Source organism: Medicago truncatula, chromosome 1 (assembly GCF_003473485.1).
Source record: "Medicago truncatula cultivar Jemalong A17 chromosome 1, MtrunA17r5.0-ANR, whole genome shotgun sequence".
Lineage (NCBI taxonomy): Eukaryota > Viridiplantae > Streptophyta > Magnoliopsida > Fabales > Fabaceae > Medicago > Medicago truncatula.
The window spans coordinates 11733858-11752639 of NC_053042.1; the positions used below are offsets into that span (position 1 = coordinate 11733858).

At 31.5% G+C, this 18782-nt stretch overlaps 3 protein-coding genes across 3 annotated transcripts; 2 read left to right on the forward strand and 1 right to left on the reverse strand.

Annotated features, from left to right (window-relative positions):
* Positions 1 to 348: 348 nt before the first annotated feature.
* Positions 349 to 4810, forward strand: LOC25482575 (cyclin-SDS). The gene is made up of 7 exons (XM_013611161.3): positions 349 to 1445; positions 1538 to 1702; positions 2721 to 2887; positions 3221 to 3349; positions 3541 to 3718; positions 4111 to 4155; positions 4415 to 4810. Exons 1-7 carry the CDS (start codon positions 468 to 470, stop codon positions 4442 to 4444), a joined length of 1692 nt encoding a protein of 563 aa, XP_013466615.2. The 5' UTR covers positions 349 to 467; the 3' UTR covers positions 4445 to 4810.
* An 807-nt stretch (positions 4811 to 5617) lies between these two features.
* Positions 5618 to 9794, reverse strand: LOC25482576 (binding partner of ACD11 1). The gene is made up of 6 exons (XM_013611162.3): positions 9647 to 9794; positions 8005 to 8088; positions 7370 to 7473; positions 7195 to 7270; positions 6996 to 7079; positions 5618 to 6407 (listed from the first exon to the last, which is right to left on the reverse strand). Exons 1-6 carry the CDS (start codon positions 9650 to 9652, stop codon positions 5826 to 5828), a joined length of 936 nt encoding a protein of 311 aa, XP_013466616.1. The 5' UTR covers positions 9653 to 9794; the 3' UTR covers positions 5618 to 5825.
* A 6772-nt stretch (positions 9795 to 16566) lies between these two features.
* Positions 16567 to 18782, forward strand: LOC25482577 (protein RGF1 INDUCIBLE TRANSCRIPTION FACTOR 1). The gene is made up of 4 exons (XM_039832204.1): positions 16567 to 16606; positions 17018 to 17275; positions 17986 to 18135; positions 18527 to 18782. Exons 2-4 carry the CDS (start codon positions 17018 to 17020, stop codon positions 18695 to 18697), a joined length of 579 nt encoding a protein of 192 aa, XP_039688138.1. The 5' UTR covers positions 16567 to 16606; the 3' UTR covers positions 18698 to 18782.

Genomic DNA, 18782 nt, shown 5'->3' on the forward strand with positions numbered 1-18782 from the left:
TAATGTAGAAAAAACCTCTATTAAATACATTTATAAACATTTGTTAAACATCGAGATATGTTCCGACAATGATGAGTCTAGAGTCCAACTAACAAAAACTTTTTTTTTTATATAAAAAAGATATTATGTTAAAAAAAATTGATAAATATTATTATTACCGCTACTGCATTATATAATTTGTATATATATATATATATATATATATATATATATATCAAATGCACTTTTCAAAAAATTAAAAATATCAAAACACTTTATTACAGTTAACTTTCGTCATGATGTATGTTGTGATGGACGTGGGGCACGGAAAATGCACTACGTGGGTCCACCTCATATAAAAACCCTCCTCCCTCGTTTTTCCTTCAATTTCATAACCATCCCTTCGAACACTCTTTCCTTCACTCATCTCAACTAAACTTAACTCCAACAAACCAAATTCAATTTTCACTGCATTTTCTCACTTCACAATGATAATAATCAAATCTAGAAATTCCAAACGCAAGCTTCAACACGAACCTTCACCGTTACACGTCATCAGCAAGAAGCTCCGGTCGAAGATTCCTCGCCGGAAACGACGTCAGATCTCACCGGTGCTACTTGTTTCTCCGAGATTCAAAGCTTCTCGTGAGAATCGCGGTTTTTCTGTTGGTTCAGTTGATTCGAGTTCTGGTTCGGATTTCGCCGGAGGTGAAGTTTCGTGTGATTCGAGTAGAATCTCTGCTGTTAAAGGAAGAACGAACTCGAGAAGTGAAATTTCGAGTGGTGTTGAATGTGTTCGTAGATTTGAGAAGAGGAATGAGAATGAAGTTGAAGTTTCGGAGACTTCGTGTGTGGATTCTAGTTCTGGAGTTCGTAGAAACTTGATTTTGAAGTTTGAAAATGGAAAAGAGAACGATGAAGTTTCTGAAGTTTGTACGAAATCGGAACTTACTTTTGCTGAGAATTCAAAATCGAGTAACGGAAATTCGAATTTGAATTTGAATTTGAATATCTCGTCGGAGATAACACGAAACGATGTTGTTTCCGTTAACAGAGCATCGGAATCTGAATTTTCTCAAATTTCGAGAAATCGTAATGCTGATGAGAATTGCGTTATCGCGCAATCGATTATGAAGAATTATTCGGATAATTCAGGTTACGATTCCGATCTAGCTTGTTCTGAGAAACTGCAATTCTCTTACTACGACGATGATGAATCGGAGGAGTATTGTTCAAGTCAGGGAACTACATTCTCTGATCTTCACTCGGATATTTTCAGTGAAGGTTCAGATTATTCTCCGTCGCAGTTCATTGATTCTGGTAGCGAGTTTTCACAAGGATCCGTTGGTGAAACTCCTTCTCATACTTATTCGTTGCTTCTTCGATACCGCGACGAATTCGCAAAGCTAGGTTCTCCGGTTAAAGCTACTTCAATTGTTGTAGAAGATTTTTCTCTTCATAACAATGTACGTTTTGTTTCATCAATTTCTTAGTTCAAAATGTTAATAATATGCTAATTATTCTAGTTTAACTTTTATTTATTTTATTTTTGTTTTAGTTTTCGAGGTTTGAAGATATTGATGATGAAGAGAGTTACCAGATGCTGAGAAAGAGAGAACGAAGGCAAGCTTTCATGTGGAATTATGGAGAAAGATATTTCTCTGCAACGGATTTTGCGGAAGTATTTCAGCAACGTTCACGAATGGTTCATTGGATTGTTGAGGTAGTTTACTCTATAACTACATTCAATTAAGCTATAATTTATTATTATGATTAATTAATTAATTAGTTAATTGTTATAAAAGTATGTATTATTATGCTTAATCATTGTTTAATTGCTTTGATATGGTTTTGTTAATTAAGAAATTGAAACAGTGACATGGTTGGAAATGGAGAATTGAAACAGAGTTAGGCTTTGCGTTTGAATGTAGTAGTTATTTTTATTTATTTGTTATTACTTAATTAAAAGCTAGTAGTTCGTTATTAAGTAGTGTTGCATGTGAGAGAGCACGCTTGAAGAGTGTGATGAGATAAAGATTGTTGGAGAATCAGTTAGTACTTAGTAGCTTCCACTTGTCTTGTGAGACACGCTTTTGAAGGTTAGAAAATAAGAACAAGAACGAGAGTGAGAAATGTGATCAATCAAATATTTATCAAATGTGAAATAAAATGAAGTGTGTGGGTTAAATTCACATTTTAGTACATGGAATATGTGCACTTTTCTTTTTACTCGTGCATGCGGTTAGTTACTTCAGGTTTTCCAACGAGAGATTTTACCTTTTACTTGCAAGTTGTAAATGTAGTGTAAATTTCTTTTTAAAAATTGTACCAGCTTTAAATAAAATATCTATAAGATTATAGAAATTATTATAATATTAACATTTTGGCATGCCTGTAACCATAGGCTAGCAAAACAACTTATACAACAATGATCTAAAAATTTAAGAATTTAATTTGTATATAACGATACTGTAAAACTTTTTTACACGCGCATAAAAATAAATTTTAAAATTTAATTTGGTTGTTTTATTGTTACATTACATGATTGTCTTCTTCTCATCCTTATTTTAATTAAGAGACAAAACTATCATAAAGGAATGAGCAAATAATTTTTATTGCTACCATTTTTATTTTATGCTATCTATAATCCTCATCTATGTTCACATTGAATTTTTGGAGTTTCAATTTCTAGTTTACTTATTTAAAATTGCTTAGTTTTGAAATTTGCTTTGAATATGCAGCACTCTTATCGAAAACAGCTTCGACCAGAGACAATGTTTCTTGCAATCAATCTACTTGACCGTTTCCTGAGCAAGGGATACTTCAAAGCAGAAAGAAACCTTCAAATTGTTGGAATAGCGTGTCTTACATTGGCAACAAGAATCGAAGAAAACCAGCAATATAACAGGTTCATATTTTACAAATTTAGATTTTTGTTTTGGTGAAACTACAGATTGAGATTTTTATACTTATTAATTATGCACTGTCAGATAACTAAAAAATTTAGTTCATACGATAATTATATGTGTAAATTTAAAGAACTCTTAAATATTCAATTTCTTTTTATAGGTATAAATTTATTTTACAATATATTAACTAGCTCAGTTGAAGTTTGAGTTAAGAAAACAATAAAGTCAATTAATGATGGATAATCAAGGTTCTCATGATTTCAATAATGATATATGTACTACCTTTCTTCGTTTTAAGTTAATAGTAACGGAGTCTTTTGTTGGCATTATAGAGTGAACCAGAAAAATTTCTACATAGAAAAAAGTGTGTACAGTAGATGCGAAGTGGTGGCTATGGAATGGATGGTGCAGGAGGTGCTAGAGTTCGAGTGTTTTCATCCAACCATCTACAATTTCTTGTGGTATAAGTTTTTCTGTACATTCTTATAGCATCTAAAATTTTGCAGTTTCAGTAAACATACCATTATAATTGCATCTTACATATATAGCACCAATGAATAAAAACTTGTAACGCCTTAACAAAGTGTATTTAGATCTTTCATGAATGAAACAAAGTTTTACTCGCCCATTAACCCCTTGTAAAATTTTGCAGTTTCTACCTTAAAGCTGCTAATGCTGATGCTGTTGTGGAGAAAAGGGTCACGTGCCTTGCATTACTGGCTCTGTCAGGTCCTGATCAGCTGTGTTACTGGCCCTCAACTATTGCTGCTGCAATAGTAATCCTGGCCAGTCTAGAGCTCAATCAGAAAGCATCCCACAAAGTCATAGGGGTAATTACTGTTGCGATACAGAACTAAGCCTTTTTTGTTGTACAAGAAACAAGCCTTTGAATCTTAAATTCATCAAGCATATCATGTTGGTTACCATTATATGACACGGTATGTTTAGTTGTAAATTCTTTAGGCAAGGGCCACATATGCTTCAGGGGTTTAAGTTTTATTGGTCCTTTGATATTTTGATTTACCAATGTAGTTTAAGTAATCAAAATTAATCAAAATGAAGTAAAAGGATCATGTTTGTATGGTCTTGATTTGCCCTAAAGTTTGCTAAACACTTGATGATATATACAGTTGTGTATGCTTTCTTTGAATATTATAAGTTTCACTTTTCCTCATTAGATCAAAGGATTTTAATGTTCATAATTAATCGTGTGATTTTGCAGATCCACATTAGATCAAAGGAAGAGAATTTGCATGAATGCATGGAGGTATGATACTGTAATCTGTTAGTGTACTTTCGAGGTACAACCACAAAAGAAAAGAAAAGAAAAAACTCAACTCAGTTATACTTTTAATCATATAATTTCATTAGTTATTCTGAAAAAAGACCAACACAATAATGTGAGTAAAATAAATTATTTATTAACATTTGATTTCTCTTGTAACCAAAAAAAACATTTGATTTCTCTTACTATTGGTAGTATTGATGTTTTTAATATGAAATTTATAATATCTTCACTTCAACAGAGCATGGAGTGGTTGTTACGCTATCTATGATTACAAATTAGCTGGAAGGAGTGCATCAGTTATGGATTGGTGAGGATAGTTTTCTACCCATTGGAAGAAAAATGGTTATCTTAAGTCGATTCATCAAGTATCATTAATACTGAATAAATTTCATTCATTTGTTCACCTGCCTCATGGGAAGTAAATTCCATTCTTTATCCCATGTAACTATATTGATTCTTCTAAGTATAGAAGACAAAATATCCACATATTATAGATATTACAGGGTCACACAGGGTTATACATACAAAACCAAAAGATATTACAGGGTTATATAGGTTCATCTTGCTGCTAATTGTAAATGACCTACAAAGATATTACAGGGTTATATAAAGTTCACATTGCATTATTATTATACATAATTCCTCTTTTCTTATGGAGGCACTGTCTTCGTCACCTAGTTGCAATCTTTCCAAATGAATTAACAAGACAAACTATTTCTATTTTTTATTTTTATATTCAAAATAGTTTAAATATTTTAGAATGAAAATAAGAGTTGTCCTATGTACAACATCAACGTCAATGGGGAACAATTACAAGCCCAATGGGGGTCATTATAAGTGAAATTCTTTACAACACAGACAGGATTTTACTACTTATACAGCATTCTTTTACAATTTGCATTATTTTACGTTGTGTAGCCACCCTTCAACATATTCAACAACTTAATTAGCTAGTCTCAAAACACATTCAGCTACTTAATTAGCTAGTCTCAAAACACGATTCTCCGTAATGTACAGATGTTTTAATAATCTTACTGTTTTCTTATACATCTGCAAATAAGAAATCAATGTATATATGAAAAATAATGACTAATCTAAAACATGATCAGTACTTTATACTTCTTCAATAAAAGCATAGTCTCAAACTATAACAAAGGTAGCTGATAACTAGAGAACTCGCAATCGATAGAGATGTTAGCAGGTAGCTAAGAACTCAAAATCGAAAAACCCAAAGCGTTTATGGGAAAACAAATATAGACGCCAAGAGCAGAGCTACATGTAACCTATTTTTCTTTCACCACAAGAAAATGAAAACAAACTTATGTCACTTGTTGTCATTCTCTTGATAACACAACTTTCTGTAAAATTGAATTGTATTAAAACCCCTTCAAAGGTATGACACAAAAGGAGAACCGAGTAAAGATAAGACTAAAAAAGTATATGATGATAGAAAATAACAAAGAATGAGTATATATGAATGATGATCATGTTTATGAATCATATCTGTAGGAAAAACCTTTACATCACTATAACAATCAACAAACTTTTCATTGTACAACAAATTTGCAGCAACTGAAAAATGAAAATAACTATTCCATCAAGGTCAATCCAGCTGTGCTTTTAAGGATGTTAAAGAATTGTGAGTCAGTTCAAGTTAGAAAATTACTAGCTTTACCGTCATTTTCAGAACTAACAGGAACTACTGCAGGGCCGCCGTTTAAAGAGTCCTCAAAGTTCATCTGAGCATATTCATCAACCGTCCCTTTTCTTTCACTGTAAATGATCTCCTTATTTTCCACCTCAGCTTGTTCAACCTTCTCCATGGTCATCGTGCTGACATCCTCAGCTGCCTTGGCAACAACGCTAAACGCACTCGACAGCCATAAAGCTCCAGTTAAGACATAAGAATTGCTCATGATAGCGGATCCAGCACTACTTGCCTTTTGCTCAGCAACAGCAATAGCAGACTTTGTCATTTCAGAAAGCTGATACCTTTCATCCATCTCTTTGACTTTTTCATTGACAATGGTTGTTCCAATACTAAGTTTATCACTTAAACCAATTTTATTATCAATAGAAGCAACTGCGGAAGAAGCATTAGAGGTCAATTGAAGACGTTCATCAATGGATTTTGTCTTGTTGATTGCATCCTTTCCTAAAATGAAACCCTTGGCAAGCATGGTACTTATTACATCTTCGGTCTTCTTAACTGCATCGGCACTTTGGTTTGTCTAGCGAGAAGAGCATTGTACATTAGAAACGCTACATATAATTATAAATTGATAGTAAAGAAATTACGATTTCCAGCAAAGTGAGGGGAAAATTTTATACAAGCATGCAGAGATTTTGCATCTAGATCTAACTAAAGATCTAAAAGTCTCTTTCAGATCTATCCGGTCAAAGTTTACAATATATTTTACTTTAATACCATAAACTACACCCACAGTGTAGCCATCTAGTTATTAATTGAATTTCACATGAAAATGTTTTACATGGGAATATTTGATTCTGCTAGGAGCCTAGGTCACTAAAGTTAATTTGGTTAGTCTATATTTGATTCTGCAATAGTTTAGCCATATGGTTCAAAACCTGAAACTAGGAGTCAGTCAAGAATATTATTTTAATGAGTCAGATATATCAAGCATTCTATGTGACAACGAAACTGATATTTTGGGCAAATAATGCAATATGTTCGGCAGAAGAGTTCTTCTTTAACTCACTTAACGACATAGAAATGGACTAGCATAAGACTATGGTGCATGATGACCTCAATTGCATACACTAAATAACATAGGATAAAGTAGCAATTTGGTACTTACAGGACTTGAGGGAAGCGCTTCAGGGGGAAGTTGGTACTGCTCCACAGGTGAGATGGTAACATATAAGTCACCTATCTTAGAACCCTATATTAAAAATCGAAGAATAAGCACATGACTTAAAAATTGGTGCAGTACATCCAATTACTATGAAATGTACAGTAAAATTTCAAATGCGGAGATTATTTGAATATGTACATACCGTCAAGAGAACTGCTGTCTCTGCTCCCTGTGAATCCTTAAAGGTAACATAAGCAACTTGAGTGCGATCAGATTCCCTGCAGAATTACAACCAAAGGGGGACATTAAGGATAAAAGTTAACATAATAAAAATTAAAAGAAATTTATAAAGATAAGTACATTGCAAGTGATCTGACCTTTGCATCTCAATATATTGAATATCACCCGAGAATGAAAAGAATTCTTCAATGTCTTGCTTGGAAGTAATCAGTGATATGTTACTCACTTTAACTGTTCTTATCTGTATGAAATGAAAATGGAATTAACTCAAAAATGCATCAGAAATATCTGGAATATGGTAAACTATTAAAAACAATTGGTACAGCTAAAATACCAACACAGGACACTAGGGCACAGATAAGAATTGGTTAACAACGTTAACCAAAAGTAACCAAGATTATAGCAAAATCAGCCAACTTATCTTCCAAACAAAACAAATCTGAAATAGTCTTTTCCGATCATCTTCGGTTCCTTTATAATATGAATCTATATATTAGAATCTTTATTAATTGTGAGGGTTTTATTAACAAGTTTCCAAATCAAATGATTTTGGATTTTCAGTACATTAACTGCTTCTACTTTCATTACATAATTCCCATTTGAATTCCCTAACTAATTGTAATCTATCACTGGTATTCAAATGTTGTTAACCTGCTACTGTTTATGGCATGCAAAAATCCATCGCTGTCCCACTGAAAACCTATCATTGATTCCTAATCAGGTATGGTACAATTACAGTGCAAACCAATGCTACTATCTAAAATAAACTCACATCTGAAACATGAACGGTCCAATTTGGTGTAGCTGTGGAGCAGGGAATGGCTTCAGCTCTTTGATCAGTATGGTCCACTGATGCCTGGACACAAAATGTTAAATTAAGGTATTGCTTGGATGATATTTTGTGAGTAAATAGGCAAACAAACAATGGCAATGACAAGAGGAACCAGTTCATCAGAAAACAATAGATATACTTTATAATTTCCACCAAAATGTTATGAAAATCCAATAAAAAATAAAAGCCCATAACACAGAATCAATATGTCAGAAAACAAACTAAAGGGAACCAATAGTCAATAAGCCAAGAGGAAAGGTTATTCCAAGAGTCAGAGACTATTAATATGATAGAGTTCTGGTTGGAGAGAACCAATTCAACTTGAGGAAAGTTTATTCAATGGCTTGCGAATTTGTCATCATAAATTCAACTTGATTTTACTATATGAAATACGAGATGCACTTAAGGTAAAGAGCAGAATTATAACCTATTGAATAAAAATCAAACTTTCAATGCTTTAAACATTTTTTTAGTTTGAGGGTGCTGCAGATGATTGTTGGAGTCTGATCAGACAACTTTGTGGGATGACAATCTACTTTGTAATTCTTTTGCATGCCTTTTAGCTTAAGAAAAAAAAAATCTACTTTATAGTTTGTGATATACATAACATGTTCTTTTATAACAATTTAAACCCTCAATTTTCCAATCAGTGTTGTCTAAATAGTGATTTTTTCAAACTATGCTATTGTTGGGGAGTCTAGAGGTCACGGGAGAAACAACGTGACAAATGCTCTAGGACTATAAGAGAGGGAGACGCCACATCTCCACCCAAAACCTTAAGGCATTAGGTTAATAGGTCAACTCTCTTATAAATCCAACATTTTACCCATTCACGGGTGATGTGGAACCTAACCACTTACACTTGAAACCCAACAGCTATGCTAAAGGGCTATAGTGCCACAGTAGCCGGTATTCAAAAACACTTTGTACTAAATAGCATATCAAAACAATAGCTATTTGTTCAAATTCTACTATGATATAGCCTCTATTTGACAAAAATGCAACCAAAGTTAAAAATTTTGCCCTTTTTCCCACAAATGCACTTGATGAGCTAATTCCTATTCAAACTAATGCAATTTAATGACTTAACATTTAAAACCATTCATTAACAACATTACCCAAATAACAAAATATCCCCAATGAGAACCAATTCAACTAGAGAAAAAAATGCAAATAATGTACTATCAATAAGTGATTCAATCATATCACATAACAAAAACTTCAATTTCCATTAGATCCAAAAAAACTCATTAGCAAAAAATTGCATACAAAAACTTTCAAAAGCAATACTTATTGATTCAACAAGAAGAGCATTAATATATACAACTACATCGTATTATAAAATGATTAAAATCAATCAAAATATAGCTCCATCACAGTTCTGAAGCTCCCATTCAACACAAAAATATAAAAATCTTTTCACAATTCTTGTTCCATCATAGTGGGAACACGTTACAACACAATGCAGCGTAAACAAGAAAGAAGAGAAGAATCAAGAACCCATTAAGGATCTGAAACGGAAAGAAAGTGGACGGAAGGAAATTAAGAAGAAATGAGAATAGCAGAGGAGAATGAAACTCACCGACATTTTCGTTGATACGATTCGATACAATGAATTTTGTCACAACGAAAGTTGAGTTTTTTGAACAATTGGATTTGACAGGGGTGGTTAAGTAATTTTAAAGGGAACAGAACAGAACAGCGTTGTGTTGTAATATGTCTGTCATTTTCTTATTTTTAGTTGGTGACTTGGTGTGACGTTTACTGAGTTGTGTGTGAGTTGTGGTGGGTGTGGTAAATTTTTCAACACCATACTTAAAAAGAAGAAAAACTATTATAAACAAATATTTATTTTCTTAAATGTATTTGAACTATATTATAAAATATATACATTAATTATTTAATTAATCTAAAAATTAATACTCCTATTTGCTTGTAAAAGTTGATAGAGGGAAATAATTATATGGATAAACAGTCACTTTAGTCTCTGATTTTACACTTTGTTGTCACATGTTTCTTGACTCGGGATGTACACAATGGTTGCTTGAGTTTTTCGGCAGAAGATGAATGAGTTTTGTGACAGCGGGAATGGGTTTTGCTTTGAAGGAAAAATGTGAGATTGCTTTGGTATTATTATAAAGCCTGGATACGGATACGGATACGGATGCAGGTACGATACGGGTAGGCGGATACGCGGATTTTTCAAAATTTAGGATACGATACGGTTAAGATACGTTAACAAAATTTTTATACTAAAACATATATGTATGTAAAATACTTGAAGAAAATAAACATTGATTAAAAGAACTCAACAAATTTTATCTAATGTTGATTAACTGAATCACATTTCTCTCGTTACTTTCATCCGCAAGAAGTATAATAATTTTAAGTGGTTAATCGAGAAAAAATTCTAGTTATGCATATCTAAAATTGAATCATATATATCGCTACCGAATTTTTACAACATTGTCTCACATTTTTACTCTTCATCTTTTTCTAGGATACGTATCTCTGAAGTATCTTATAAGTATCTTTGTATATTTGTGGAGTATCGTATAAGTATCCGTTAAATTTTTTTAAAATAATTTAAATAATTAATTTTGATACTTCGTGGGTGCGTATCCGCGAGTATCCGTAAAGTATCGGTATCCGATACGTATCCAATACGGGTACGTCTCCGTTTTAGAGTATCTAGGCTTTACTTACTAATAAAGCGACATTTGGTCACTTTAATTTTAGTCCCCATGTCATATCATTCATCCTTGTCAGCCTAAAATAGTTGTCACCTCATCTATTAATGGTCATTTCTAACGCCAAGGATTAAACTACTAACAAAGGTGCACATACAAAGATTATTTTGTATTTTATCATAAGTCAAGAACCATGTAACAGTGAAATGCAATTGCAAACTCAGAGACCAAAATGACTGTTTGCCCATAATTATACTCAAACTCGGATGTTTGAGTATTATCTCTATTATAAATAACCTGTCGAAAAAAAATCTCTATTATAAATATGTAAATGTAAATTGAGGTGTTACCATTATTTTTTTATATACATTATAATAGGCTAGTTCATTGAACCATCTGTTGTGGAGAATCCTCAATAACATCACATATAACGTATTACAAAGGTGCAAATACGCATCAGGAACATAATCAACAGCAATAATATGAAAGGAGCTGAATGTCCACACTGGTCAAGCATATAAGCACAACGGTTAGTCTCTCTAGAAGCCAAACAAATTGAACTCGTCAGTCTCTACTATGAAAGTATAAGTGTATGGCCTTTCACGACCATATGAATACCGTTGTGAAGGGCCCATGCTTCAGCTAACTTTGTAGGGCACACCTTTAATGGTAGTGTCATATTGATCTTAGTAGAATAACTCCACAAGTTTATGAGCCACTAGCATTTCTATGCGAGCCATTTACATTCATTCGTCAACATCTTAACATGGCTATCTTCCACTATATCCTTAATCTTCCACTAAAAATTAAAAACAATAAAATGAAAAACTTACCTAGACCTAATCCTAATTGCTTTCAAAAAATAAGTTTCAACGATTACCTTGTCGAAATATCAACAATCGACGACAATGACGCTAAAAATTTTATGGATAAAATTTGCAAGTGCATCAAATCGTAATAAGGAATAAAGTAGTAAGTTTATCGTCTCCACATGGATTGTCGTTCAACGTTGCAATTAGTAAAACTTATTTTATAGAGTAAAATTAAAAGAGATTAAGAAGGGGTTGTAGGGTTTAATTGCCGTATCCAATGCGAGATTAGGTTTGTGATTCAATTATGCGGTGTCTACTTATGATTTAAGAAACTATTTTAGAAATCCTTATTAACCCCAATGACAACATATACAGTAAGATAACCTAGTTAAAGTTACGACGTTGCCGGAAGAAAGAATTAGAAATCATCAAGTTTCATACTTAATTTCATTAACTATAATTAAGAAATAAGCAATTAGAACTGCCATGAACAAAAGAATAATTTTTGGTTGTCAATCCTACTAATTCTATACGGAATAATTTTCAAGATTACCGATACGAATTCTCAAATGAAAAGCATTAAGCACAGACAAGAAAAAATTAAATCGGACACAAGAAAAAATAACTTAATAGAAACTTTATTAATTGAATCCAACAAATAAGAAGGGGTTCATCTTAGAACCCTAATAAAAAAGGTTTAGTTGCACATGGAAACATTCATCATAACAAAACAATATAAAAACACACCATAGAGAGAAAAAGAGGAGGATGGAGATCCTCTTCCTTGTACTCTGAAGCTTGACTCTTGCCTTGAACCGTTAGATTTCTAAATGAATAAGAATGTGTGCAAGGTTCTTTCTTTATAGCATATGATTAAATATGGTTTAAGAGAATAAAATTAGGCTTTTCCCACCGATCCAGCTTAAAAAACAAGCAACACACAATTTTTGCCTGCAGAAAAGTCCAACAACGCATAACAGGGGGCACAAGGGGTGCATGGCTTGTGCGCATGAGGCATCCTCCGTGTGCGAATTCTTGCGTTTTCGTCCCATTTTTTTTATCGTTCTTCCGTCTGGAAACTCATAGGAACTTGAAATGAATTTTCTTCACTTTGTATTGTCTTCAAAAACCTTCTAAGAACCATTGGTCTTCAATCTTCATATCTTTGATCATTCATGTGATGTCTTGATTTTTCGATTTACATGATTTCTCACTGCAAAACACTCAACACACCCATGAAGTTTCATGATTTAGGATAAAAGTGAATTACAACGACACGAGTGAAAACAATACAATATGTTCCTTAAACCATTGACAAATTCTCTAACTCTCATCTTATTTATCTTCAAATGCAAAGAATAGTATTAAAAACATAGACAAAAATATCATGTGATGCTCTATCATCACTAATTAATAAAAAGTATGAGTTACTTAAGGCAAGTAAGTGGGGCGCCACTTACAAACTTTTTAACATACTCTACCGGTAGACAACTTCTTCTTGGGTATGCCCACATTCAGGAGATGTTGTATACACAAAACAAACAAACAAATGATTATTGAATAAGATTAGTTCATGTATGACATTAGACATTTAGTAAAACGCAAATTCTAGGTGTTCCATTAATATGAATCTTAACATTAATTTATGAATGTATGAATTTGATAAATAGAAGTTTTACTATGAGTTTTATCTAATTACTATTTTCCATGGCAAGGTTCATGTTTTATCCCTCTTTGTGAACACATTGGGATGTAATATCATCCCATGTTGTTTAATTTCTTTTCGGGAATCAATGTACATTAGGGAATTGATGAGTAAGCAACTCATTATCCCTCCAATGTTTCAAGTCAGGATTGGACCGTGCCAGGACTTTAAAGTTTAGGACTTTATTGTTATTTTAGGGATATGCTTTATTGTTAAGCTCTCGCTTTAAATGGATCACCTCTGACAAGTGGATGGTGAGATGATACCCTCAAATTAGTTGGTCATTGGGTCGATTATCAATTTTATTTTTTGAAAATTGTAATTTTTGGTCAAAATTATTTAATGAAAGGGTGTAAAGCCTCTTTAATTCCTTTGAAAATTGCAATTTTCGGTCAAAGTTATTTAATGAAATTAAAATTTTATTTTAAATTAATTCCATTCCTCCTTGAATAGAACATTTTATGAATTTTTCTTAAGGTGAATTTGGGTATTACATTTTTGGTGTATAAAAAGAAAGTGAATCTTAAAGTATCTTAAAGTATTTGGGATAAAATTGTTTTTTTATTTTTTACAAAATTTGGGATAAAATTGTTTTCATTAATACATTTTATGGACCAAATAAATGTTTATTTTCAAAACTCTCATTTCGAGTTTAGCTGGCGGCAAACCAATGAGATCACATATGAATTAGCAAAAGTAATCATGTTATTAGGTAGCCACATATTATCAGTTGATGTAGTGTGAATTGTGAAATATTAAAAACATTTACCCCTAAAAATAAATATTTTATTATAATACATTTGTAAACTAAAATGATTGCAACTTGCAAGCACTTGGTGCAAGGGTAAAGCTTCAGTAATTTTGATGGATGAAATTGAAATACGTTAATTTTGATTTTGACTATCAAGAGTGGCAGTGGAGTCCTTCAACCTCCTTAGACTCAATTTTATAGCTTGTTGTTTTTTGTTTTCTTTGTGATTTGCGCCTTCGTAGCACGTACATGATTGTTGAACTCTTTTGTGCCTAGGCGTTTTGGCACACCTTGTGCTTTAGAGCGTCTAGTACTGTTTAATATATATATATATATATATATATATATATATATATATATATATATATATATATATATATTTCATTTTGGCTTTTTCAAAAAATAAAAAACTAAAATGATTGCTAGTATTTCAACATTTGTTTAGTAAAAATAAAAACAAATATTATTATGCTATTGGTATTTACAAATATTCTATGATATCATGTTAATTGAAAACTCTAGTAATGATACGGAAATTAAAAATATCATAAAACAAATAAATCACAAGATTATTCGTAAATTACATGTTACCTTGTAACCAAAAATTACATATTACCTTATCTTCTATAATGAATAAAACGTTATTGTAATTTTTTTTAAATGATTATCGTAATTTTTTTAACAAAGGAAAGATATTGTAGTAGTTGATAAATAATTGTTTCATATCAGGCCAATAACCCAATCCAGATAAGGACCCGAGTCTGCTTGAGGCCGATGCAGTGCAAATCCATATCAAGGAAATGCATTGATCCCGTTGGATAACGGTCCAGACTATCGATTTGGGCCATTAAGTGTGTATCCAATGCAGGAAGCACACTCAAATCATTACAAGTGTCGCTCAGGGGACACATGTCCAAGTGAAGACTTAACAACCAAAAATCCTACTAATTCCCAATAAATAAATAATAACAATGCATATCATTGAGTCATGCATCTCACTCTTTTCCCTAATATTTGTCTCGCTCTTTTTAAACCCTCATTGACTTGAATCTTATGAGTTATAACACGTGCAAGTACATCACCCTCGTCCGATGGACGAACAACGAACTCCTTCATCTAAGCAAAGGATCCCAACCCTCTAACCATCTACTTAGGCCCACCAGGATCAATAATAAATATTTATTTATTAATTTTTTTTATTAGGACGTATCAACAAAAATTGTATATTTGTCAAAAAGAAAAAATGTATATATTAGGAAAGGTGCCAAATAGTACAAAGGATGAAAAAACAAAATTAGATCAAATTATAATTTGTAAATTTTCACATATATAACCAAAAATTAAGTTTCCTGATACTTAGGGTGCGTTTGATTTGCTAGAAAATGAAGGACAGGACATAACAACTCCAGTTGTCCAGTGTTTGATTTGTAAAACTGTTTCAGGTACAAGGCAATCTGGAGGCAAAGGACAAGACAAAAACTGATATTTTTGTCCCTCACCAAACCACAGCACAACTTTTTGTCCCACCTACAAATTGTTTTAAATACCAAAATAGTATTTCGTCCCCCAAAAATCGTATAAAACAAAAAATAATTCAAAACCATAAAAATTTGTCCTGTGCTATTCTGCCTTGTGTTGTGTTGTTATGTCTTGTACTGTTATGTCCAGTACTTACCGTTTTGCAAACCAAACGCACTCTTAAATTTAAATGTTAATAAAATCAAAATCAATTGAGTCAAAAAATAAATCAAATCAAAATCAATTAATAAATTTTGTCCCTTTTTTTACAGAATAAATCTTGTGTTAATTTCTTGACCAAAAAAACAAATCTTGTGTTAATTTAATTAATTCTCAGAACATTGCTTCCGCCAAAAGAAATCCTTTTTTTTTTTTTGTCAAGGAAATGCTAATTTTTTTTTTTAACATGCTCAATTTATTAACCGAAAAATTATCAAGTTTATTGGTCCCTAACCTTGTAAAATCTCTGAGATACTAGTGATTTTTTTTAAGCCAAACCTAGTGCTCTCATATTCTATCTGTCAAATAATGTTTGACCAATTATAAAAATAATAAACACGTCTAGACCAAAAAAAAAAAAAATTTATGTTTGACCAACAAAATTCACAAAGTGCAATAGTAATTTAGTCAATGGTTTATTTTGCAATATATACTGAATATTGGAATTTTTTTTAATAATTACCAATTACTAATATTTTATTTGGTACAATTTTATTATTTCAATTTTACTAAAAGAAGAAATATGCAAGGGTTGAGCGCGTGAGATGGTGCGTGTCAGTAAATTCCATTTTTTTGGCCCTACGTGACTTTTCCAATTCCATTTTATTTCTTTTTACAGAAACTTTTCCAATTCCAATTGAAATTGAAAAACAATCTTACAAAATCGTCCCATAATCACAGTCATACCCTCTGAATTTTAAAATATATTTTATTTCCAAACTTACCTTTTTTCCCTTTCAGTTTTTGAGAATTATATAATTTTTATATTTTGGTTATACAATATTTTTTTTTTTTATAATACCATCTTCTCTCCCTTTCAGTGTCTTGGTCGAGAGAAAGAACAAAGGTAAACATTGTTAGCTCATAAACTTCTTGTTTATCAATTTCTTATTTTTTTGCATGTGTTCTTTTAGTTTTTTTTGTTTGAAAGTTTGATTGCAATTTCACAATTTCATGATAATTCAATATTTCACACCCTTTTCCACATTCACAAATTTTGGAGCATTCAAGTTTATTTTAGTTGCAAGATTGGTTTTTCACTCTATAGCTTGGAGATTGAAAAATGTGCTACTCTTTCTTGATAATTGTTATTCTTTTCTTTGACTCAAATGATTGATATTCTTGTAATTTGATATTGATATTCTTGTAATTTGATAATAGTGAAGAAATATTGATCCTTGATCATTGAATTTGTCTTCATGTTTCATTATTATTAATTATTTTTAACACAATGTTTATTTATTGAATTATTTTGCAGATGGTGAAGCGTAGTTTACCAAATGGAAAAGAAGATTGGCTTGATGCACTTTTGATGGATAGGTTTGGAAATTGCAAAAACCACAAAGAAAAGTTTAATGAGAAGAATGTGTTTTGTTTGGATTGTGGAATCAGTTTTTGTAGGTATGATAAGGAATCTCATTCTCTTCATCGAAAGGTTCAGATATACAGATATTGCTATGTAGATGTTGCAAAATATACTGACCTACTCAAGTATTTTGATTGCTCATATATTCAGGTTCTTTTCTCTCTACTTTTTCGTTATTGTTTATTACTCCCTCTGGTGGTCCTGAGAGAAAGTTAGGTCAACAAAAATTGATGTAATTAAACTGAATTTTGAACTAGATACGTCAACTTTTGTTCATTAATATTTTTTGAAATCAATTATGTTTCTTAATGAATTGCAATGTCATTTATTGATCTAATTTGCTCTGATGGCCATTTATTGAGTGAATCAATTCAGTTTCTTAATTGTAATCTGATGAATAGTTTATGCTACATTATGGTTGATTTATTTTGCTCGTATGATTGTATGTATGATATGAATGATAACCATTGATGATTGATTATAGAGTTTTTAAGTGGTTTAAATTGTTGAAATGAATTGTGCTGTTCTATTAACTATTCTCCATTAGTCATAGTCTTGATGGTTTTAAATTGAAGATTTAGCCTATAATGATTACATAAATTATGTATCTTTTACAAGTTTTAGCTATTGAGTCAAGTATATTTCAATTAGCTTTTTTACTGAATTAAATGTTATTTTTGGTCTTTGTTTTTGTGGAATTCATAATTTTCGTTCGTCTATTTTTATTTTACAATTTGTATCCCTCTATTTTGGTCTCATCGAGACACACTTAATTCAAGGAATGTCTGTGCTTCATAGATCAACCCTTAGAAGTAACATATAACCTAACTTTGTACTTACAACGTGACACGATTTTGCAGACTTATATATCAAACAATGACAAGATTGTGCTTATCAAACCCCGACCACCAAAGACATCAACATCTCAAAAGCAAGCTGGTGGAATTTGTGAAGAATGTGGTAAACAGTTGCAAGATAAACGTAACAGATTCTGTTCCATCAAATGCAAGGTAACAAACAACATATATACTTTACTAGGTTTAACCGCTTAACTATGCTTTTAGTCAATGAAAGGTTTAAATATGTTTTTAGTACTAATAAATATTAAACTTTTGCTTTCAGTCCTTATAATTATTGTTTATCATTGCAAACGTAAACTTTTACGTTGTTTAGTTCTTATTATTTTGTTTTTGTTCTGCAAAATTTATTTATATTGAAACTGATTCAAAATGTAAGGACTATAAGGACCAAAACAAAAAAGTTTTAATTAGTAGGGACTAAAAATTAAATAAAGAGGAATGCTAGCAACACTCACTTTTTAACAATTTAAATCTAGATTTTAATTTAATGTGAAATTTATTGTTTGCTTAATTTTTTGATTTAAATCACGTGTTTTGTTAGATCACAATTGAGGAGCTTGGAATCAACCAAGATGATCACCAAAATTCAGAGGCTGAGTCATCTATTTCTACTGATGAACCAAATGAATCTGGTGAAAGAGTGAATTTGAGAAAGCGTCCAAGGAAAAGCACTCCTATAAGATCTATCTCTAGTTTTGTAAATGATTATTGAAATTTTTCAATTTTCTCTTCTTTCTTTCTTGATCATATTATTTGCTTATATACTTGGTGAATAAGATTTATTGCAACGTTTTAGA

What these genes read in the sequence shown, in the direction of transcription:
- LOC25482576 (XM_013611162.3), bottom strand. An exon ending in GGACCGTTCATGTTTCAGAT is followed by an intron (nt 7,474 to 8,004) that starts GTGAGTTTATTT and finishes CATTTCATACAG; the next exon opens with ATAAGAACAGTTAAAGTGAG. An exon ending in CAATATATTGAGATGCAAAG is followed by an intron (nt 7,271 to 7,369) that starts GTCAGATCACTT and finishes GTAATTCTGCAG; the next exon opens with GGAATCTGATCGCACTCAAG.
- LOC25482575 (XM_013611161.3), top strand. Translation starts at nt 468, where the DNA reads ATGATAATAATCAAATCTAGAAATTCCAAACGCAAGCTTCAACACGAA. An exon ending in TGGTTCATTGGATTGTTGAG is followed by an intron (nt 1,703 to 2,720) that starts GTAGTTTACTCT and finishes TTGAATATGCAG; the next exon opens with CACTCTTATCGAAAACAGCT. An exon ending in ATTTGCATGAATGCATGGAG is followed by an intron (nt 4,156 to 4,414) that starts GTATGATACTGT and finishes TCACTTCAACAG; the next exon opens with AGCATGGAGTGGTTGTTACG.
- LOC25482577 (XM_039832204.1), top strand. Translation starts at nt 17,018, where the DNA reads ATGGTGAAGCGTAGTTTACCAAATGGAAAAGAAGATTGGCTTGATGCA. An exon ending in TTGATTGCTCATATATTCAG is followed by an intron (nt 17,276 to 17,985) that starts GTTCTTTTCTCT and finishes ACGATTTTGCAG; the next exon opens with ACTTATATATCAAACAATGA. An exon ending in TCTGTTCCATCAAATGCAAG is followed by an intron (nt 18,136 to 18,526) that starts GTAACAAACAAC and finishes GTGTTTTGTTAG; the next exon opens with ATCACAATTGAGGAGCTTGG.